The 23,512-nt window shown below is 45.2% G+C and overlaps 1 protein-coding gene across 5 annotated transcripts in view; it reads left to right on the plus strand.

Moving 5' to 3' along the window:
- The window catches only part of MAPKBP1 (mitogen-activated protein kinase binding protein 1), a 101,804-nt gene that overhangs the window by 9,249 nt on the left and 69,043 nt on the right, over positions 1–23,512 (plus strand). For all 5 annotated transcript variants that reach the window (XM_030482737.1, XM_030482741.1, XM_030482740.1 and 2 more), the window contains exon 3: positions 20,353–20,444. In XM_030482737.1, the coding sequence (XP_030338597.1) occupies positions 20,353–20,444 (92 nt within the window). The remainder of the gene's footprint in view (positions 1–20,352; positions 20,445–23,512) is intronic.

Raw genomic sequence — 23,512 nt, forward strand, 5'->3', positions numbered from 1 at the left:
TGCATAGTAGTAGAGAGGCACAACATTAACGAATGGCTTGAAAGCAGGCAGATGGAGGAGTTTCTGAGGGAGAGAGCAAACAACTTCATGGCAGTGTCAATGGATTCAAGGATACAGACTTGTAAAGCTCTGTGCTCTTGTTTTTCTCCTGAGTAGGCACTGTGAAGAACAGTGCTGCCTGTTCAGAAACCCTTCCCTATCCAAAGGCAGGCTCTGCACAGGGCAGTTGTTGTTTGAAGTGCTAGTACTGAAGTGTTAGCTATGTCTCCTGTGCTCAACAGTGGTAGCCTTTGAGCTCTGCAAAGGGCTTTGAAATTGGTTGCTCACCTTTTGAGTAGCACATAAGGGGCTGCTTGCCTTTGAAGTCTTGTTTGTACTGGGGATGCTTTCATTTGCAAAAAACACCCAAGCAAGGCACCATTGCTCAGCCCAAGACTTTGCACCAAAGGAGCTTGAGTTCATTACACAGTCCCCAATGCAATCTAGGTGCTGGAATTGCTGAAACATTGAACAGGCCTGAAAGGAGTGTGTGCAAGTCCTGCCTCCAGCCTGCTCTTGGTGCTCAGAACTTGCTGTGCTCCGTCCTTCAGCCATGGCCATGCTGTGGGGCCATGACATGGACCATAAGGAGATATCCAGAGAGGGTGTACATGGCTAAGCACTTGCCTGTGCTGGAAACAATTTGTAGACTAAGGTTCCATGACACGCTGTCTTAATGGTGACACAGCATCAGAAGAGTCTATTGAATGAGCCTGTCCTTCAAAGAAACAGGCTATACCAGTGAAAGGGCTTCTTTTTGCCAGTTACATTGCAGCAATATTAGCGTCTTTTCTGCAAGAGTTTTGTCTGGGCTAAGAACGATGGTTTTTATGCTCCTAAGAAAAGCTTCTGTGCTGCTGAAATGTGTAAAGGTAGAATGAACCTTGAAACAGAGCTGTGTAATTTTTAATGTAATGCAGTTGGTGGTTTTGGGTTCTGTGCTCTGCTCTTTAGAGTCTCTAAGCCTTTTTTTTCCCTTGATGTAAAATAGGCAGGATACTTATCCACTTACCGCAAAGCGCCCAGCATCCAGGACTTTAAACCAGCTGCATAACTCATGCTTTTGGCTTATCTCCCAGTTTTGAACTAGACGTAGTGGTCCCAATTGTAATTGTTTCAGACCTGCTTTGGGGTGTCATCCTTCTCGAGCAGCTGGGTCCAGAAGCATTGCTTACTGTCAACTGGAACTGACAAATGTGTGATCTGCTTTGTTTAAGCCCATCTTGTCCCAACTCACCTGGTTTTCTTGGACTGAATCATGGGCAGATAGGCTTCAAAAATGGTTTATCTTGCCCAACTGTGAAGGATAGCTGGGGGTGTTTGCCCAGTCTATGCTCTGAATCCTGCTACAGGAGTGGAGCTGGAGGGGAAGGGAGACAACATCACATAAAATGCTCATAATGAAATGCATTAACAACTATTTCTGAGGAGTGTGTGGTGGGCCCCTATGGATGTAATTGTTTCCAAAAGCCTGAGCTGCTTTTGAGGCTGGAATTGGGCTTCCACCTTCTGCACTGGCAGGATAATCCTTCTGCCTGATAATCCATGGTTTGCGCTGCGTGTCTCTGCAGGCTCCCTGAGCTAAGCTGTCGAGATGTGTTTTACATGCAGTCAGCAGTGCGAATAACTGATGCTGGGCAAGGATGAGGGGAAGGTGCTCTGGGCTGGAGGCAGCTTCCTTCAGCTTTTTCACCGCTGACTGCTCTGGATGTGTTTTTGGCTGTAACTTCTGGAAGAGGGGGTCTCCTGCCTCACCAATGTGGCGGCTGGCTTGTAGATGCTTGTTTTGTGAAGTTCTTGGCCTGCTTTCTGTAGCAGGGCTGCAAATCAGCATTTTTGATGTCCACCACCTGTGATAAATCCATTTCTGACTGTGGCGTATAGCCATGTGCGTGGTGCTATATTTATCCACTGGCAGCCACATTTGGGAGGGTTTCTTTGGGCACTGCTCTGCTGATGTGCTTCCCAGGGACTGCGCACTTGGGTAAGCACATGCTGGTTAATTTAAACACAGGTTTTGGAAAAAAACAGGCAAACCAAGCTTCCAGTCTAGACAAACCCTATATAATATGCTCAGAGTCAGCATTCTCTCCAGTCTGTCTGGTCCTTCGTGGTGGAGCTCTGGTGACTGAGGTTCCAGGCTGACCAGCAGGTCTGGAAGCGAGCACCGGGCTGGCCTGGGTAATAACACTGTGTTCTGTGGCAGGGGATATGGTTGCATGAGATGCACTGGGCAGCTCCCAGCTCTGCATCTCTGACAAGGCAACTGAGCTGTCGTCTTAGTTTGGGAAAATCTGCCTCTTTCTTTTGTGAAAGAAAAGCATTTTACAGGGCACCTTGAGGTCACCAGGGAGGAAGAACAGAGCCTGTGGAGAGTCCTGTGATGTTCCAGTGGGAAGAGGAGAGTTCTTGCCGCGATAGGGCATTTAGTTTTGCTCTCAGTGCTTTCCAGAGGTTTAAAACAATTGGCAACACTCATCACCTACTGCCTAAAGGTTCGTTGGCAAGCAATAGAAACTCCTTCTTTCTACTGGTAGTTTTTTCTGGCACTTAGGGCCTGTTGTACAGGGAGGAGCAACCTGACCCGCCTTAGCCAGCAGCCCTGGCTGAGGAGGGGAGGCGGCTGTGTAAAGAATACTATGACTCTCCAGGCAGAGAGGAGCTGGTATTCCTGCTGTGGGCGGTGGGGAAGAGAGCTGTGGGCCTGGAGCATGTTTGTGTAGCGTTTGGGATCAGTTGAGTCGGGGAGCTCTCGTGCTGAGGAGATGGCAGAACTGTAAATCATCAGTGATCTATGTAAGCTGCAGAAGCAGTTAGGGCAGAAGGAAGGGATTAGAAGCAAAATCCATTATAACATGTCAAAGTGGGTGGTTTCCCTTGTTGGGGAGGGGGTCTTGTCTCTGGGCAGCAGAGGGAAAGCTGACTGTGTTGTGGCCATTGCTTTGGAAGAGAGATTTACTTCCAGGTCTGCTGCCTGGGTTGTATCCCACGTCCTGCCCTCCCACTCTGCAGTGTGATTTCATTTGGATGCTTTTCTCAGATCCCCAGAAAGGAAAGTACTGTAAACAGCTGCCAAGCAGGATTTTGTGTTGTAGAGCATATTTAAATGCTGGGGCCTGGTTGCATGATGGTATGACTATGTTTCTATTTTTCTGTGTGTGTGTTTAATAGGAAGAACGTATTCTGTTCTGGTTGAGTGTATGTTACTTTTCTTAGTGTGCCTGTTAGTACAGTAACTTACAACCCACTCTTTTCCCCTGCCTATAAAGTGACACTGGTATTGTGTTACAGCTGTAACGTACACAGAGTCTTGCACAACTCTTTGTGTAACATTTTTACAGTCATAATGACCTCGAAGGGTTTAAAAGAAGACTGAATGCAAACTCTGACTCCATGCTTGCAGATACTTAAGCGTGTGCTTAATGTTGTGTAAGGTAGTATGAGCGTGAGTAGCTCCACTTTACCCACTGGATGTGAAGATAAGTGCCTCTGTGGTCGATTGCAAGATCAGAATCTATGATTCATTTCATGCACATGAGTGTATGTGTGTGCATGCCTTATATGTATATCATGCAGTTGTCTTCATCCTGTTGTTTTGACCAACTCACTTTGTCCATTAATCCATATTCCTTGGGCATGTTACTAACCAATCCTGTGGAGCCTGGAATAGAGACTGTTTCTCTTTCCCTGTTTGCCATCCCCCCAGTAAACAGTTAACCAGAGAAATCCTATGTTTCTTTTGTACCCCCACATCATCCCCAAAATGTGGACTTGGTTTCCCCTTTTCTCCTCAGCTGGACGCTCCCTGACAAAGCCTCCTCTGGACCAAGCAAGATGCTGACCTGATGTGTTCAGGAAGGGCAGTTTCACCCCTGAAGTTACAAACAGGTTTATGCAAGGATAAAGCTAGGTTATTTATACCCCGGGACAAGAGACGCCTGTCTCTGCAGAGGCGTGAGATGGTGGTCATTAACTTTTTCACATCACATAACCAAAGATGCAGTGCCTTTTTAGATGCTTCTGAAGTGTCGATTATGCTTTCTTCCTCTTTAAAGTCCAGTCCCATTGGATTCAGACATAAAAAAAGGCAAGGTTTTTTTTAACATGTTAATCTCCCCCACCCCAGCATTTATCTGTTGCAGAGAAAAATGTGATGAAAGATTGTTTTAATATATTCTGGGAAGACTTGCAGAGCTGTCTTTGCAGCCCATGAGAGGGGCAATCTAGAGAAAGGCATGGTAGTTATCACCTGATAGTTGTCTAGTGGCAGCAGGAGCACCCTTCTTTGTGACAGGGAATATAGCAGACACTGTGTCTCCCTGTGGGGTGCTGCCTGGGGTTTGGCTCACCTGCAGTCATGTTAAAACCTAGGCTTAGCGCTGGGATCAGTATCCTGTGGGTTTATAGCAGGCGCCTCTCTCACCTACATGCCACTGGGCTCCCTGCTACCAGTCCTGAGGGAAGTACATTTTGGATGTTGGTCCGTGGCTCCTGCATTTTGCCCTTCTTGTTTCTTTTCAGTGTGTGAGCTTATGGGTCAGACTCATTAAAATATGTAGCACTACTGATATTTTTCAGTTCAAGCAGGGTTTGCATACAGAGCCATGCAAATCTGACTCTTTTCTGCTTGCCCAGCCCTTAAGTCTGTAAGATTGCTTTAAAATGCAAATGGATACTGGCAGATGCTGTATGTATTGCATATCTGCCCTCATGCTGGCCCACACCCTGGTCACCCCTATGCGGTCTCTTGGCAGTTGGACACTATATCTTGATGTGACAAGAGCTGGCTGCTAACTTACAGCTATAAATCTGTTGGGGCTGTAGTGAAGCCTGTCAGTGCTGTGCAGGTGGCGAGTGGCTTGCTTAGCTTCTGGGTGGATGACTTTTTTTCTCCCCCTCTACCACGGCTTGTATTTCTGCAGTGGTAGAGCCTGTTCTGGTTGCGGTGGAGCAGCAGGGTTAACAGTGTTTATGGGACATTCTTTCCAATTGCTGTGGTCTAAACATATGTACACCAGCATTGAGTTACTTCTGCCTGGAAAAAAGCCACAGAGCTATATATAAAATATGTTTGTTGCGGTAGTGGTGTTGGTATAAATAGGAGAAAGGGGTAGCACCAGGGCTTCCCTTCCTTAAAGCTGATTTGAGAAGACTTCCCGCTGCTCTGTCTTCAGTGGAAAAGGCTGGAGAAGGTGTCTGAAAGCATGTACAAAATGCCATATGGCTAGCTTTCAGGGAAGAGCATGAAGTGTGAGCTACTTGGGTCTGGAGCATTGTCTTCCTGCTTGACATTGCTCAGCTCTTTTCTCTTGTGGAACATCTGTCAGAAATCCCACAGGGTTCAGTTTGCAGCAGCCTGGTCCCCCAAAGCCACAGAGTTTGGTCTGTGACAGTCGCTTGGCTTCTTGTGACTCCAGAACCATTGCTGAGTTTTCTTGAACTCCTGGCAGGAAGGAGTTCAAGAAAATCCCCTGCTCAAGCTGTTAGTCAAGTAGTCTGGGTACTTGTGGAGCTTCTAGTTGCCTTGGTCATCAGGTCATGGCATGCTGTAAGGAGCAGTATTTTGAAGCAACATCATTGTGTGGTTTCAAAGGTGCATTAGGATGCTGCTGTCATCTTTAGAACCCTGTAAAGCGTGTGTAGGACTTCTCCCAGGCAGTGCTTGTAAACAGACTTCTGCAACTTCCAAGTACCTTTCTGGTTCTTTGTATGAGATTTAGTACAAGTCTTTGGTCAGTGTGGCTGCCGTAGCAGATTGTGCCAGTATCTGTGGTCCTTTCTGTCACTAATAGATTTTTATCTCTCAAAAGAAACGTAGGAAATGACCTCTGTAGAAATAGCAAAAAGTGACGATAACCACTGAGCAGCCAGCTTTAGTCTTTGCTTGTGGCTGATGTTAATTCCATCTTTAAGTGCTCCTTTGTCTTTGGCTAATTTGTAAACAGGTCCTTCCACAATATTGTCTCTTTAAGTGCTTTACTGCAGGTATCATCCTGTGATGTTCTAAGGATGTAAGAGAGGCGAGGTTTGCAAGTAGAAGTAATGTCTTGTTATTAACAGACGGATACAATTAGAAGAAGAGAGGCAAGATTATATACAGGTAGGAATATCTTTCAAGATTCAGTGCTCCATGAACAATTCTCTACAATCATTTCTTTCTGCCTTTTTTTTGTGAGTCCAAATCATCAGTCTCACAACTGACCGGCAATCGGCTCCATTTCATCCAACACCTCTTCTCTGGGCGGTGATCGGAATTGCAGCCTGCCTTCACGCAGGGGCCAGTTCCTGTGCAGGCTGACATAAAGCTTGTATTCAGCAGTTGGCCACTACCTAGCTGCTAATGCACCACAGCAAGGAGTGGACACAAACTGCATAGAAGCTTTATAGCTAGCCTTTTGCTGGAGGATGTGAAACACAGTTTGAGCAGGATTAGCATAGTGGTTCAGTACAAATGTCAGTCAGCAGGAATGTTCTGACTCTGAGTGTTGCTTTGCTGTTCATTCTTACTGCTTCTCCTTCAAGTGTTTGTCTGCTTCTTATATCCTCTGTTTTAACTAGAAATGTACTTGAGACTAGTAGTTCAGTTCTGAACTACATGTGTCACTCAACTTTTTTTCTTACCAAGACAGATTGTGCTAAATGTGTTGTAGATGAATGCTGCTAAAACTATTGACCAGAAATTCATACATTTGGAGTACTGACTCTTTGCTGAAAACTGGATTTCCATAATCTCTTTTTGTGTTCTGCTTTTTACAGCAGCAATTTTTGCCAAGAATTAAACATGTAAAACCAGAAGTACTTAGTGAAGTGTTGAAGGAACGGCAGTTGGTTGTGTGCCTGGATCTAGGGCTTTCTGAATGTCTAAACAAGGGCAGTAAAGGAATCGTGGCCATTGTAATGGTTTGCTTTTTTCAAGTATGGCAGGAGCTAGGTGGTAACAAAAACAAAGGGCTTTTTAAGCCTGTAGATAAAGATTGCTTCCTCTGAGAGTGGTTTTACTTCCTCAGTTCTCACATTTGGTATTTCTACCAGTTACCCATACTCCTAAGCCTAAATGTAAACTAGAGGAGACCTGTTTTCCAGTGTTCCTCCCCCTGTTTCAGGGTTTTAAGTCACTTAAATAGCAGCTTGCTCCCTTTTTGTTAAGTCATGTTTAATGAACTGTTCAAATAAGTCAGCTTATGTTCGGCTATTGTACCTCTTATTTACAGACTGTTTCCTTCAGGAAAAGAAACTGAAAAGGTGCTTGGGAAAAATCACAGGAAGAAGTGATTTAAGGGCAAAGCGTGTGAAAAAGGAAAGTGGGCTGAATGAATGATTTAATGAGTTAGTTTAGGATCACTTTGTAGTTATCTTTATAACCTTTTGTCTCTATATGGTTTATGGTCTAGTGGTGGTTTCCTCTGTGTGTGCGTAAGGGAGAGAGGATTGATGGTGTTTCTTGCTGCTGACTTGAGTTATTCAGGTCTTTGAGGTGCTGGGTCTAGGCCATAAAACTTGCAAGATATGTTGACTTTTTAGAAAAGACTAAACCAAGTTCTGCATGTGGGATAGCTGTGACTGTGAAGGGTGATTGCCTCTCCTCTGGTCTTTGCATATTTGAAGCAGAAGCATGGCCTGGCTGCGTGTATCTGAGCATGTGGATTTGCTGTGCTGGTGGCTGAGCAGCGGCGCAGTGATGGAGACACTGTATTGCCAGTGAAGGACTTCCAGCTGCGCTGGAACAGGAGTTGTTGAGGAGACAATGGAAACTGTGCTTGTGCCCTTCTCTTACATTTATATTGTCAATCTTTGCCCCGCGTTCCTATGTATCGCTTCTGCAGGACACTGTCTCCTTTCTGGCTGACAGGAGAAATCTCTTGGGTGCTCATTATGCATGTTGGCTGACAGATGTGAAGAGCTTCTTAATTCTAGGATGCACGAAGGGCAGATGATGATAAAGGCTCTTCTGTAAGAAGCTTATTGCTCTGGGCAGAGGGCAGGGAGGAATGCAGGAAGGGATTGCCAAGAGCTAGACAGTGAGTGGTGGCTGGGGGTGGCCAGGAAGCTTGGGTGGCTCCTCTATATCCTGATTGGTTTGGGGAAAAAAAGAAATCTCTCATGCTTTCCTTCAATTCGTTTTTAATCACTCTTTAGAAATATTGTCCAAGCAGGAGTGACAGCAATCACATGGACAGTGCAGCATGGTCCGTTCAGTAGATAGCTGCTGGAATTTGGGAGGGAGGTGAGATTATCCCAGGGTAATTTGGGGTAATGCTGCTAATTTGTTGCATGACTGTGATTAAGACCTTTTATCTCAGAGTCTCTGTTTTTTTTGTCACCTAGTCCTCTTATATCTGGTTGTAGATGGCAAGCTGTGTGAGAGCACATGTTGCTACTTGCTGTAAGCACAGGAGTCCTTTATGTAGATTTGGACTTCTTGCAAGTAGTGTGAAACAAACACTGGATAGTCCAGACAATGTTTAGGGGAAGATTGAATACTAATCTCTTTACCACCTGCCTCCTTCCGTAGGGATGTTGTCTGTGTGATAAATGCTGTGTACTCTGTCCCTCCTGTTGTGTTTTTTCCAATTTTAGCATCTTTTAAATTGCTGAGAAGTGGTTTTTTCAATATAATTTAAATTGTATTACAACAAACCCATTTGCTAATCCCCTGAGAATGCGAGTATGTACTTTCCCCCATGACGTGGCTGCAGTCTTAGGGAGGTGAATGCATGGGAAGAAAAGGTGTCTAGTTCTGAAGTGGTTCAGGTGTTCCAGGCAGCAGCCTTCAGGCACCAGGAGAGATGAGTTCTCTGACTTCTTTTGGAGGGAACAGATAGTTGCTCTGTGTAAGGAATCTGGGCATAAAAAGACAAGGCTTTTGCATACAGAGAGTCTCTTTAAATCTTCCCCGGGGACTACACCATGTACAGCTGTCTGCTTCGCCAGAAGACCTGAATAGTTGCCTTCGTGGCAATGAGGGTAGGTAAGGGTGAGATCTAGAGACACAGTTTGGAAGTGGCAGTTGGTGACTTTGACTTTTAGGACAGAACTGCCGTGCAAATCAGTGGTGAATGATAAAAATAGATTGATTTAGCATGGGGCGTTATGCATGAATAAAGAAATCACAAATTAATTATGAGTGTTACCTCAGGCTGATCAAAAGGCTTTTTTTTACCCTGCATAGCTCTAGCTTGTGTGTTTCTACTCTTGGACTCAAGGTCAAGCACCAAGTGCTCCCTCCTTGTCAAACAGTGTACAGATCTGTTTATACCAAAAATAAGCCTCAGTGGGAAGAAAGGAAGGGGAAGGGGATTGTAAAGTGTTGCTTTTCTTGAAGTGCTGAGATGTGACTTTCCTTCTCTGGTTCCCCTCAGCTGGGTTAGCTGTGGGGAAGGCTTTCTGTGCCCTCTCTTTCAGGCTGTTTCCCCCGTGTCCAAGTTTAGTATGAACGTTTGCATTGTTTAAAGAGTTCAGCAGGAGGTGATTTAGGACGGAGCTCCTCGCCGTGGTGGTATCGGCGTTAGAAACGCGGTGTTGTGGCCCTTGTGTTTGACTTCTCCGGAGTCATGCAGAGCTGCCAGGGTTTCCTTGGAGTGGATGCCCATCTCTGACATGAAGCTGTGGACTTCTAACTGTCAGCTGGTTGTATTTAGGAGCAGGCTTAGCTCGGGGTTGGGGCTGTGGGGAGGGACTTTGGCAGAGCCGCAGAGGGAGCAGCCTTACCAGCCCATGCCCACATCCCTGTTTGGCCCTTCTCCTTGTTCTTGGCTCTCGCTTCTTATGAGTGCTTAAAGCCTGGGTGAAACAGAGGGGAAAGAGCCTTTCCTATCTGGGAAGTGATGATTAACTATGATAAACAGTGACCCTAATGCTGAGAGAACCGTTTGTTCCTGCTTGATTTCAAACCCTTATATGAATAACTGAAACGCTGCCCAAGGAATCTGTATTTACTTTATTTATTTATTTTTTTTACTACTACTTCTCACTGAAGCACTTTCTTTGCCTGTATTTAGGTCCTGTGCATGTATTTGGAGGAGGCCAATATGTAACACTGCCAGAAAGTCAGAAGTTGCTTCCTTTGATCTCTACTGTTCAAACAGTGTTCTTGCTTGTACCTAGTCCTTTTACAGATAGTTCTCTGTGCAGGGGAAGGTGAATTGGTTCCTTTTTCTATTATGAAGAAGAAGAAATCACTGGACACATTGCCTATGTGGGAGGGCAAAAGCACCCCCTACATAAAGTCTGGTGCCTTACCTGCTCTCTTCATTATGAAAAAGTAATGCACATTCACAAATTGGAAAAATCTGTGCCTTGTGAAGAAATGATCCTGCACAATTCCAGGTCCCAAGAGCTCCAGGAATGGCTTCTTTGAAGCCTGCCCACACAGGATGCATGTCTCTGTTGCGTCCCATAGGGCTCGCCTGCCCGTCGGGCTGGTCCGATTGACTCCATGTGCAGATGCTTAGTCTGGAATAAATCAGGACTGGCTCTTTATGTGTCAGCAAACCTGTAGCCTGTTTGTTGCTTTTTCTTTTTCAAAATATACATTCATCACACAATCTTCTCAAACTTCGCTTACATCAGCAAAAAGATTTCCCCACACCAAAGTCAATAGCATCATCATACCACTAACAGAGGTAGATTACACACATTCCACCCCTTGTCCTTTCATCACACTTGTATCTCTGAAGCTGAAGTATTCTGAAGGTTTGTGAAATCTCATGGAAATCTGAGTTGGGGCTGCTTTTATGGTGGGAATGATGGCTGAATGGGATGAGAAGTTGCTGCTTGCCATGTGTTTAGCCAGTGTTGATAAGGTTACACACGTCTCTCCTCATCCCTGCTGTATTTCAGACGAAATTGGACCTTGGTGTGGGGGTGGGGAAGAGAAAATCAAGGGATCAGGTTGGTGTTAAGTGAAGAAACAGAAGGTAATTATTTAATGATGGCTAGGTAATGTTGCAGAAGCTGGTAGGAAATTAACCCTATGTATCCTCTTTTACAGGCCACAGGGACACTGCAGATGTGTGCTGCTGTCAATTCCGAGTCCCCTCAGTATGGTTCTGCTAGAGGTGCTTTTAAACAGCCTTCCACCCTCTCCCCCAGGGCTATGCAGTGGTATTTATGGCCTCTCTGGGGCTGCCTTACTCCAGGTGCATGAAGAAGAAGGCAGAGTGCAGATAGAGCACGTAGCCCCTGACACCCCGACAGCTGGGGCTGACGGGTCAGGAATGCAGTCCTGACAGCTGGAATTGGGCTGAGAGCAGCCAGCGAGGTGGGGAGGCCAGGAGGGGAGAGCAGGCTGTGTGGAGAGATGGATAAACACACGCACGCCGTGTGCAGGCACACGTGGAAGCAGCCTGCAGGGACCCTGGCTTGCTCACGTTCTCTTTCTTTCACCTCTTTCCCTGTTTCGTTCCCTGTTCTCTCGACTGCCTGTATCATTTTTAATAAACGTGTGTGTGCACACCCCTGTTCAACCATTGTAGTGACACCTGGCAGAGCCATTATTGCTGAGGCTCAGCATTTCCAGCAGGACTTCCTCCCCTCATCCCACCTCTGCTTTCATGCAGGTTTGCAAGTGAAATGTAACGCTTCCCACAACTCGGTGATTCAAAATCTTTGGGCAAGTCGATTTCTACCCTCGCTGCTCTTGTGCCAAGGCGTGTCATTCGTAACTTGTGTTGTGGGAGATGGTTCTCTGATGTGCTTAAAGTGGTTATCTTGAAATCAAACCGCATAGAATGGACAACTGCTTGGTGCAGACGATCGTGTTATGGTCAGGTGTGTGTTTGTTGGGTTTCTTTTTCAAACTGGTTAAAATGCGAGGGCTTGTTTGATGGTCAGACACAGCTCTGAATCCCGTCACCCTGTCAGTGCTGCTTCAAATTGAGCACTGGCAGGAAACACCTTGAAATGCTGCAGCAAGAGGAGAGACTTTTTAGCAGGGCCTGTTGCAATAGGATGAGAGGTAATGGTTTTAAACTAAAACAGGGGAGATTCAGGCTGGATGTGAGGATGAAATTTTTTACAGTGAGGATGGTATAACACTGGCACAAGGTTGCCCAGAGGAGTGGTGGAGGCACCATCCCTGGAGACATTCAGGGCCAGGCTGGATGTAGTTCTGAGCAACCTGGTCTAGTTGAGGATGTCCCTGCTCATTGCAGGGGGGTTGGACTAGGTGAGCTTTGAAGGTCTGTTCCAACCCAAACTATTCTATGCTTCTATGAACAAGTCTGTGTGGTGGATTGCATGAAACCAGTTTGATGGTCTTGGAGTAGTTCTGGTAGGGACAGTTGGGCAGTTGGTATGACTGCAGTGGTGGCAGTGAGCAAGACATGTGAGACTTAATGTGAGAGACATGGAGACTGCTCTGTCAAGGCAGAGATGTTGTGAATTGGTTGTGTGTTGGAGCTTGGCTCACTACTGTTGCTTCGGCTGATGGAATATTTTCAGTCTCCAGGCTTGTCAAGACAGTACTCTTTACTAGCATGGGATGCTGAGGGACAGAAGGCTCAGGCTGGAGAGGGGGGAGAGGATAGAAAACCCTTAAAAAAATAGATATATATAAAAGAAAGCTTTGTGTGTGCACACAGAACATGCCCTTTTTGAAAACAGAGGGAAGCACTGGGTAGGTGAGGGACAGAAACCAACTGGGGAGCTGAGTGGTTTTGTTGTCTGCATGCTCTTGGAAGTCAAACATGCCCTGCAGTTAATTCCATCCACCCATCTTCAGCCCTCCCCTTGCCAGACCAGCAACAAAACCCCCCAACTCCCAAAAACCAAACAGGCAGAGGAACCTGGGCCGGAGCCAAACCTTTGCATGTCAAGCTCAAGTGCAAAATGAATATTTCACAGCTGTGTTACAAAGCCCTGAAATGAAGGCTTTTCAGTGGAAATGCTGACAGCCCCTTGAGTAGAAGAGTATACTGTAATTGTGTTCAGTGTTTAATGTGCCAAACGAAGCACAACGGAGCTAAATGTAAAACTCCAAGCCTTTGTTTTCCTGCTGCCGTAACAGGAGATCAGACGGTGTATTCAGATGGTGGATTAGAGCCTACAACGTGCGCGCTGCTCCCTGGAGGTTAAACGTGCTTTTTGGCCGTGGGGCTCAGGGGCAGCAGGAGAGATGTACAAACAGGGCCAGCTGTGAGGTTTGGTGCTCTGCATTGAATTTCACTTATGTAAGGAATAGACAGCTATTTCTTAAGTGCTGATGCTGACAATGTACAGCTACGACGCATTTTCACGTATTGGATGCTGGCGTGCCTTGATCCAACTCGGCTGTGTCGTGGCACAGAAAACATGTTGGGCTGTATGCAGCAGTGCTGAAAACGCTGGGAGCGGGATATAGGAAGATGGAGGTGAAAACCACAGTGCTGTTGTGAAACTCAGACCTGATGTTGGAGTTTCCTGTGCCAGTGTATTGGAGTGAAGAGTACCGGGGTCTCAAGTTGAGCTAAAAAGCATTTTTTTTTAAGGCAAAAGAGCAGATGATTATGTAGCGACTCCTCAGACAAGGTGGTAACTGATTATTTGATGTGCCAGGCAAGGCTTTCCAAAGTAACCGTCATGAGTTATGTATCTCTGGGATTTGTGTGTCCACCACTTTCTCATTGCATATACATTATTAATATGCCCACATTCAGGCAGGGGAGGGATGAGGGCAGGCACATTCTGCAGTGGATGCTAGATGAATTCTGATAGATGTTGTCTTTCCATGCTGGCCCAATGCTGCTGGTTAATTAAATGGATTCAAACGTTAACTGTGTTACACGCAGTCCCATGGGAAGGCTTTTAAAATAGAACTTGTCTGCATGTGGACATTTATTGAAGTAGCCATTCTGTAGTGGAATGAAATAATTGCACTGCAAGAATTCCCTCTGAGGATGAATAAGTGCTCACAAAGGCATGGAGAGGAAAGGGGAAGCTAAAATCAAACAGTTGATTGAAGAATAGGATTTCCCTTTCCATAAGGGAGCAGAGAGGAGAGAAGGGGGAAAAAAGTTCCAATTGCAAAGCAGCAGGAGTTCTTATCCGTGTCTTTGTTGAGCAGGATGACCTCTTTGCTGCTGTGTGTAAATGATCTTGGATGTCAAAAAGGCAGATTGAATGTAAGGTATTAATGGGAAAAAAGAATGGACAACAAAATGGGAAACTATATTATTCTGCTCTGTAAACACTTGCTGTAACCACACCTTGAAAGCTGTATGCAGTCTTGGTGTTTCCTCTTCATCTCAGGAAGGATGTAGTGGACCTGGAAGGGGGTTCACAGAAGAGAGTCAGAGCTGATCAAAGGTATGAAATGGCTTTCAGGAGAGCCATAAAGTAAGTAAAGACTCTTGTCCTTGGGGTGATAGCATAGCTCCTTACAAAATGGTGAACCACCTAAAGATGGTAAGTGAGGATTGAGTATTCACTCTCTCTTCCCATACAAGAACTGAGGCATATCAAATGAAACTAGTAGAAGCGAGGTTTAAAACAAGCAATAGAAGATGGTTCTTCTTGCAACTGGTGGAGTTCCTTGCCAAGAGATGTGAATGCTAAGCTTTTGTAGGCATAGTAAGTTCATGGTAGAGAACTCTACTGAAATAGGTTAAAAACTGAGAATACCTATTTTGAGACTGGGAGATTGACACGAGGTGAGAAAGAATCAGATTTGCTTTCCCTGCTCTTAAACTTTATCTATACACTTGTCCATGACACTATTCTTCCTAACTTTTCTCCTTCTCTTATGGCTGCAAATGGAAACAGGAACCAGGGCTGGGTACTAGTGTCTGATCCAAGAAGGCCAATTTCATAAAGTCTGGAACAGATGCATCTGCTTGCTGGACATGATTTTCCCAGGCTGTAGCCTCCTGCCTAATGCTGTAGGTATCGGGACATATGGGCAGCCCTATACAGTAGTAATACCAGTTTTCTCCCCTTGCCTGGTCCTTTCAAACACTGGAGAGTCACATGTATCTTCTTAGATGCTTTGCTTCTTTATTTCCATGCCTAAATAAATTGTGTTTGTAGAGAATGATGAGGTTTTGGGCCCAGAAGAGAACATGGATAGGATTAGAAGGCAGGAGATGAGGTGATAGAGTCAGAAAACTCTTTGATTTGTGGAGCATATGAGTATGGGGAAGAAGGGTTGAAACGCTGCTGAATTCCTATTTAGTCTTTTGCTGGCCTGGGCAGGATGATGGGCTGAGTATCAGCATCATTTAGCCTACAGCTGAAACTCTGAGGGATGCCTGGTGTTAAAAATGGCTTTCTCTTGAAATTTTCTTTTCCTGTCTTTCTTTAAGATGAAGCCAGACTGCAGAAGGCATAGATACAGGAGCTCCTACGCAGCAGTGGTGGCTCAGTAGTTGAACAGTGCAGCTGTGGGGAGAGTGCCTATGAGCTCAGGTCAGACAGGACTGTCACAGTGACCAGGTTGTCCCCTTTGGCACTTATTTTGGTGGAAATTATTACTGCACTGAGTGTGTTTTCTATTGCTTTCTAACAGCGTGCTGCCTAGATGTGTGGGCCACAGTGTTTGCCTCCTGTATCTCCTGTGTGGCTTTGCAGTGTAGACGGTCCCAAAGGGATGCAAGTGATGGGAAGGAGGAAAGTGTTTGCAGGGGAGTGAAGTTGGGCTGACGCTTCAAGGATTTCTGTGTTGTCCTTTTAGCATGTGGAAACAATTGCTTGTGGTAACTTCCTCAAAACAACAGAAGGAGCTCACGCAAGTATGAAACTTGCTCTCAGAGAGCTGGGAGCAGCTGGTCATGCATCTTGTTTCCTAAAAAGATAAACAAGGCTGGCAGGGGCTGTTTAGACCAGCCTTTCCAAAGGGATTATGTGCACCTCAGTACCATAGACTCATAGAATAGTTTGGGTTGGAAGGGATCTTCAGAGGTCATCTAGTTCAACCCCCCTGCAATGAGCAGGGACATCTTCAACTAGAGCAGGTTGCCCAGAACCACATCCAGCCTGGCCCTGAATGTCTCCAGGGATGGTGCATCCACCACCTCTCAGGGCAACCTCTGCCAGGATTTTACCACCCTCATTGTAAAGAATTTCTTCCTCACGTCCAGCCTGAATCTCCCCTGTTTTAGTTTAAAACCATCACTCCTCGTCCTATTGCAACAGGCAGAGGTGGCATGACTTTGTCACACGAGTGTGGGCTCTCGCTTGTGCTGTATGGGATCATGCTGGAGGGAAGCAAGAGCTGCTCTCAGATGTGTCCTTCGACTTCCAGGTGGGATTGGGCTGCAGCAAGGCCCCTCTCCTTGGGAGGCCCTGCCTGCCATGACTACCTTTTGGCACCTCGAGTCCTGCAATTCAGGGCTCTGCTGGTCTGGTCCTACCAGATAGTTGATCAGATAGTTCCAGTGGGAACTGTCTTGGGATCTGATGTGGAAGGAACAGGGCAAGTGATCTGCTTATGCACTAAAATTTCTTCACACGTTTGTGCAATTCCCAGCAGCCAAATTTAGATGTAAGCCTGTAAAATGGATGAATATCAGGTTTTGCAAGACAGGTGTTATCTGCACAGCTGACTCTGGTTTTGGTGCCTAAGAGTGTGTGTTGAACCTCCAAATTAAAAGCAAAATTGACCTTAAAGGAACGGAGATGGGTGGTTACAAGTAGCATAATGAGCTGTGGAAGCACTTTGCGTGTGGATTGATTCAGTAACACTTGCAAATCGTGTAGAGAACTGTGACTGAAAGTGCCAATTACTATTAATAGAAGGCTCAAGATGAAGTAACAAATGTGGATAGCTGGCCTCCTCTCCGTGCCTCTAATTTAGGCGCACGAAATGACAGGTTTAATCTTGCAGTTGTTTCCAGGCTTGGATGAGGGTGGTGAGGTGGCTCGGTGATTGCCTGTGAAGGCCTGAGCAACCAGTGACATGTCTGACGACTGCGGGAACAAAACTGGGACGACGATGGAGCTACTGGTAATGAACATGGTGTCTCAGGTCTGCAGGGGGACTGTCCAGGTGCTGGGGTTAGCTTGGATCAGACTTGGAAAGGTGTGCCAGGGAATTTGTTTCTGAATGGAAAGTGCTAAGTACCGCCAGGGAGACTCATGTGAGTGGCAGTGGTTATGGCTGTGTAGGACTGGGAGACTGCACTTGCCACATGGGGAAGTGGGTTCCTACCTTGTAAGTTGTAACTTTCCAAGTGGGATAGTGGCAGACCCGTGTTGACAAATTTGCCCCTTGCTGGCAAATCTTAATTCCAGATTAGGAAGTTAATGTTGGTGTACTTCTGCCTAATTAACTATATTAATAATGTGTCTGGTTTTGCTGGAAAATTAAGAGGAATCCATTTTATATTGCATTGTTGCCTATTGTTTTTTCTCTCTGAATTGTTTTTCATTCTTCTGTCAAGTTTTATGACAAGTGACTGAGAAGAGCTCGCAAGTGTCATAAGACTAACTTTTAAATTTGTGTGTACTCCTTTTTGAAGCAAGTTGGGTTTAATACTCAAGGATTATCGTGCAGGGGTGTTGTTAGTGCATCTATTGGATAGACTGATGGGGTTGTGTGTCAGACTCTTTACATTAGGAAGGTTTTAAAACTAAGACTAGGAGGAAAAGAAGGAGAGTCTTTGCCAGGAAGTTAGTTACGAGTCTCTGGACACAGGTAGCTGTTTCTGTGGCACAAGGTCTATGAATACCAGTGGTATGGCCTTGATAATTGTTGTCTTTCCAATGGATCTGTTGAGGGCCAGCAGATGCTCACTGGCAGTAGAATAATTGGACCCAGGGACTCAGATACTTCTTTTGTGTCAGGCTGTGTGCTGACCACAGGAGAAAGGTAGACTTTCCACCTTCTTGTGGCATTGCCACAAATAGTCTATTGGCATAAGAGCATGGGGTCTCCACAGGCCCTAGAGTGAGAAGAGGAAGCTGAAAGAAGATTTTCACTGGCAGCTGGCGTTGAGCCCCCTGTGGCTTCCTGAGGCTGGCAAACAGAAAACAAGAACTACAACATGGTTTTCTGCTGGTTTGACTTGCTGGGCAGGCAGTTGCCGTGCCAGTGCTGGTGCCAGGGAAATGATGGGGGGTGTCACTGGGCTGAGTGGGATGAGGGGGAGAAGGACCTGTCCCCTCCAGAGCAGGCAGCTGTAAGATCAGCTCAGCTTGGTTGCATGCTGTGAGGCTCAATATGCATGATATACATGCTCGTAGAGCAAATTTGTACCTGTTGGTGAACGCAGGTTGCCGAATAGCTGCATAGCCAAGGTCAGGTAGTGCCTTTTAGGACAGTTGCAATTACAGCCAGCCTGAGCTAAAGCTTGTGCCGAGCAGTGTAAACACAGCATTGCTAAATTGATGTTTGCTGACAGCATCGAGTAATTGGTGCCTTATCTAGATTGGAGTGCTTGAATGGCACATGTCTCCTCCACTTCCTCCTTCCCTGTCAAGAATGCGGTTTCCATAGGAATTTAAACCTCTCTTAGTTTGATGGGTTGAGAACTGCTGATACGAGCTGGAATCTCAGCAGCAGAAGCCTGAAGTTCTTCTTTCTGTGCATTTTTGAGGCTGCTTTAAAAGTAAATGTGTTTTGAAGTCTGGAAGAGTAGATATCCTTCTAGTATCCCTCACTCCTTCTCCCCAGCATTTTTGTTCCAACATTAAGTTGGAACAAAACTATTTTCTTTCTTTACCAGTGGATTTGTAAATGCATTTTTAATTGTATGTTCTTATACATAATGAAAATCCAGTGGAGTTTTGTAAAAGCCATATTTCCAGAGATACTCATTTTGCAAGGGAAGGGGACAATTTGGTGTACTCTTACTGTCTCGAAGTATCCGAAGTATATTATTACTAAAAGGAAAACAAAAAGACCTAGTTGTTCCAGAGACTGGGATATGCAGTCTTCCACTTTCCATGTCACTGGTTTGAAGGCAGGCCAAATTTGAGCTAGCTGAAGCATGGATGGCACCTCAGCCCTGCTTTACCTGTAGAAGCAAGCTAGTTGTATGTATGGGGTTACTTCTATCACCCTCTCTAGTAACCTGGGCCATGAGCTCAGTGAGACCTTGTTTCTTCACCCTATAGTCAAATTCCTCAGCTCTGGTGAGCTGTGTGGTCAGGGTGGCGTGGGAAACCTGCCCTGCCCCTGCCTTTTGTGCACCAAGTTGGTATAAATACAAGATGTTAGTCTTCAGGGCAGCTATTAAAGATAGTAGTAATTATTACAATAGTAACTTCTTCTGCCGCGTCCATGCCCTTAAGGCCTTAACCAAATAGATGATAATAATTAAAAACAGAAGACTGTGACCCAGTAAAATCCTTGACTTTGGCAGAGACAGCAATGCTGAGGAGGAATGTATGCATCAAATATATAATAAATAAAATCAAGCTGTGCAAACGTAAAGGAAAGAGAATAATTTCATGTTGGTCAAAACAACTCCAGGGCTGAGAACTGATTTGTGCTCAGAGGTTGAGTCCTTTTATGCCACAAACTAGATTTTGTGTAATCCCACTGCAACCTTTTGCTTTGGGGTAATTGCTAAATTCTGATGCTTTCTCTGCTAGGGAGTGCTCCCCAAAGTATTGTGCTGTGTCCATCTGTTGCCCTTCCTTCCCTTTTGTTTTTCCTTTTGCCAGCTTCTTGCTACAGAGGCCTGGCTATGAATCATTGTATCTTCCAAGTAGCTCTTCCCAGTTGCATTTCTTTTCCTAAAAATAGTTGAGATCTTTGCTCAAGGGGAAAGCAAGCATTTTGGATTACTGCTTTTGCATGGGTCATTGGTATGCAGGCTTGTGAACCCAGTCATGTAAACTGTTCTGTCTTGAGATTCTTGGGCAGGGATGCCCTGGTCCACTGGATGTGGTTTCCAATTCAAGCACTGTGGGAAAAATTGACTATTCAGTTCCTAGGAATACAGGGCTGGGACCCGGCTGAACCACCTACCGCTGGATGGAGGAGATTAAAGAGAATGGGTCAACCTGGAAATGATTTTTGGGAAAGAGCTCTTGAGAAAAAGTGATTTGCTGCTCTTGCTGGGAGGATGAGAATGGGTGGGCAGTGAATGTGCATCCTTAGCTTTTCACCAGTACTTTCTGCTCCTTGAAATCCTGTCTTTGCAGTGCTTTGCAATGTCCTGACATAAGCAAAGTAGTCTGTGGATATGTGACATCTCCTCTGTACCCCAGCAGTATTTTACTGTGCCTATGTTGAAAACTCTTGTTTCTGTACCTGCGTGCTTGTTGGTGAATTTCTAGTTGTGATTCTTCCCAGTGCCAGTGTGAACCAGATCATCAGGAGCTGTGTATGGATCCATTTGAAGTGCACTCATGTTTCATAATACTTCTTGTTTTCTTTTTCATATGCACTAGGTGACTTTGGAGAAGGTGTTGGGGATAACTGTATCGGGAGGCAGAGGATTAGCCTGCGACCCCAAAACCGGCCTCGTTGCTTATCCAGCAGGGTGAGTAACTAACCATGTTCTTCAAAGCTAACATAAACCAGGACTGATTCATCAACATGAAAATTCAGGCTGTTTCCACTGTGGTCTTCTATGGGGCGCTATTTACTGTTCTTGAGTCTTTTAACACCAGAGAATGGTGAGATTCAGCACTGTTAGTGTAATTGGAAACGGAAAGGGATTGCATTTTACCTGTCAAGTTTTAATGGGATTCCTTTTAATAGAACCCCTCTCCTTCCTCTTGCTCTAAGCTGGGAGTTAAATGCAACGTGGTGGACTTAAATGTAACTCAGTGCGATTCTCAGGCCAGTGAGTACCTAATGGAACAGGTACTCCCATACTTCCAATGAATGGACAAAAGTCATCTTGTATATGTCCTTCAATTTATGACTTGCCATGTTCCTCATCCAAATGTGGAGAAAGATTTCAGACTGACATCCCCTTGTACGTGAGTTGTCTGGAGTGCAGCACATCTATCAACTGCACATCTATCAGCTATCAAGTCTAAGTCCAAATAGAGCTATCCAGGAGAATTTGAGGGACAGCAAAAGAGCTACCTCGAGGCAGATAGCTGAGGGCTGGAGAGGTGGCTTTGTGAGTTGCATGTTTAGCAAAATCATAGACATCTGGGGCCAGATCCTGATCTGCTGAAGGTAGAGCTCACCCAAACGGAACGTGTCCATGGAGGAGCAGAGCAAATCAGAGTTGCTGATCTGTGGGATGGGACTTGTCTGAAAGAATGTAGCCCCTGAAGGATTTTAAAAGGACTGAGAGAGCTGCAGGTAGAGATCTCATAATGGATGGCATTTTGAAAAAGCTGGGGAGGGAAAACATTTTACCCTGCCAGTGGAAGCATGGCTGTTGAGATCAGGTGTATCTATGAGTTAGATGAAAAGATATGGTACTGTAGAGGGAATAGACTGTGAAGACAGAAGAGTGGCTCTTCAGGAAGAGCCTTTACTACCTAATGTAGCACTATGTGGGGATACTCCAGCTGGCTGGGTTGCAGAAGTCCATAGAAGCTTGGCTCTTCCTCTGAGCTTGTTTATTCTGGCGGTCAGCAAGCTCAAGGAGAAGAGGAAGGGCAGTATGTCCAAGTGGCATTGCATTGACATACTCTTAAGTTGTGAAAGCTGGGATTAGAAGAAAGGAATTTCCACAACAATTACAGATGACGTTTTTAAGTGTACAAGAAACAGGCTGGCAACTTAGGGATTCTGTGTTTGTGGCCAAAATGAGAGATTGCGTCAGTAGAACTGGCTAGAAATTTTTGCCCATCCTGGTGATATCCTGGTTCACAGAATCATTGTGGTTGAGGGGAACCTATTGAGATCAACTAGACCAATCCCAATGCTCCAGCAGGGTCACCTAGAGCAGGTTGCCCAGGGCCATGGCCAGGCAGCTTTTGAATATCTCCAAAGATGGAGACTTCACAGCCTGTTTTTGCAGCATGTTCCAGTGTTTGACTACTCTCACAGTAACAAAACCAAACCAAAACCCCAAACGAACGAAAACCAACCAAACAATAAGAAAGTGGGGTGTTTGGGTTTTTTTCTTTCATTTTTCCTTTGTGTTCAAATGAAATTTCATGTGTTTTAATTTCTGCTCAGTGCTTCTTTTTCTGTCAATGGGCAGTCTGTTAAGTGCAGACAGTTTGAGATTCACATCTTCACTTGACAGCATCCTTTATGCTTGAACTCCTTGGAGCCAGGCAAATATATTCCATTGTGCTGCCTCTTCCTCTGCATCTTTTATGACACTGAATATGTTCATGCTTGAAGAGCTCAAGAAGAGAGAAGAAAACAAGTTCAGTAAACAGATGTTTTGGGCTCTTGCATAGCTAAAGATATATTAGTTTTGTTAATAGTGATGTCCTGTAATGAACTTGTGCATGCCTAACATTGATTTAATTAAGCATGAGGACACCTGAGAGTTCTTTTGGGTAATTAAAAGGTGACATGGTTCCTTAGGGCTTTACAGGGGAATTCCTGTTCTTACTTATTGGTGGTAGCATCTCATGGCCTGGGCAGGAACCCTATGGAGTATACCAGATGTGTGCTGTAGCAGCTTAATGGCTTATATGACTTGCTGCTTTTGTGTCACATCTGGCCTGTTTTGTGATGCTGTTGTGATTTGCTGCAGTCAAGACAATCTGTAACAAACCTAGCATTAGTTAAGGAGTCAAAACATGAGAGGGGTACGGGTGCAGACCTTACTAAGTTGATGCAAATTCAGTTTGGTTTTGGTGGATTTTTTTTTCTCATTCTCATTCCCAGTGAATTTCTCTTGATTTGCCCGAATCCTGGCAATTCTGGTACATTGCCTTTATTTTGTTTGGTTTTGTTTCTATTTGTTTGAATGTACTGGACACCAAAGCTTCTTACCTGAGGCTGATGTAGCAGAGTGGTTATGGCTCATGCACAGTTGCTTCATGACCTGTCCGTGCAACTTGAACCAACTTCAGCTGTGCTCCAGGTATTCCAGCGATTTCCTCATGTATTGAGGATGCTCTGCTCACTTATTGAGGTTTCACAATCTTGACATGCAGATGTTTTGCTCCTCCAGTCTGTCCTACCCCCAAAACCTGAATTTACGTAACAACTCTGTATTTTCCTATGAACACTTTCAACATACCAAGATTCATTTGGTTGAGATCAAAACAGTTGCTCCAGGCATCCTGACTTCATCCACGCCGGGCATATGAATAACTATGGGAATGAGGACTTGTGCATGGGAAACTCTGGTGTTCTTTGAGCAGAATCTTAACTCTGGTCTCTGATTTGCCTAAAATCGTTAAAAAAATCCCCAAACCCTGTCAATTGCTGTTCCTGAATTTTCTCTTTCCTTGAGTTTCTGAATCTCCTGAAAGAAGCAGTTCCCAATGCAATGCATTCCAACTGCACAGTCATGCCAAAGAGCCAAGTGTTACATTATTTCCTTCTCACTGGCTTTTGAACCTTTTATTCTTTCTTTTCTTTGACCCTAATTGAGGCTTTCTGTCCAGCTGTGTGTGACAGCAGCTTTGCTGACCCTGGCACTGTTTTGGTGGGATGCTTCTGTTATAGGAGGCC

This window comes from Strigops habroptila, chromosome 4, assembly GCF_004027225.2.
Source record: "Strigops habroptila isolate Jane chromosome 4, bStrHab1.2.pri, whole genome shotgun sequence".
NCBI lineage: Eukaryota > Metazoa > Chordata > Aves > Psittaciformes > Psittacidae > Strigops > Strigops habroptila.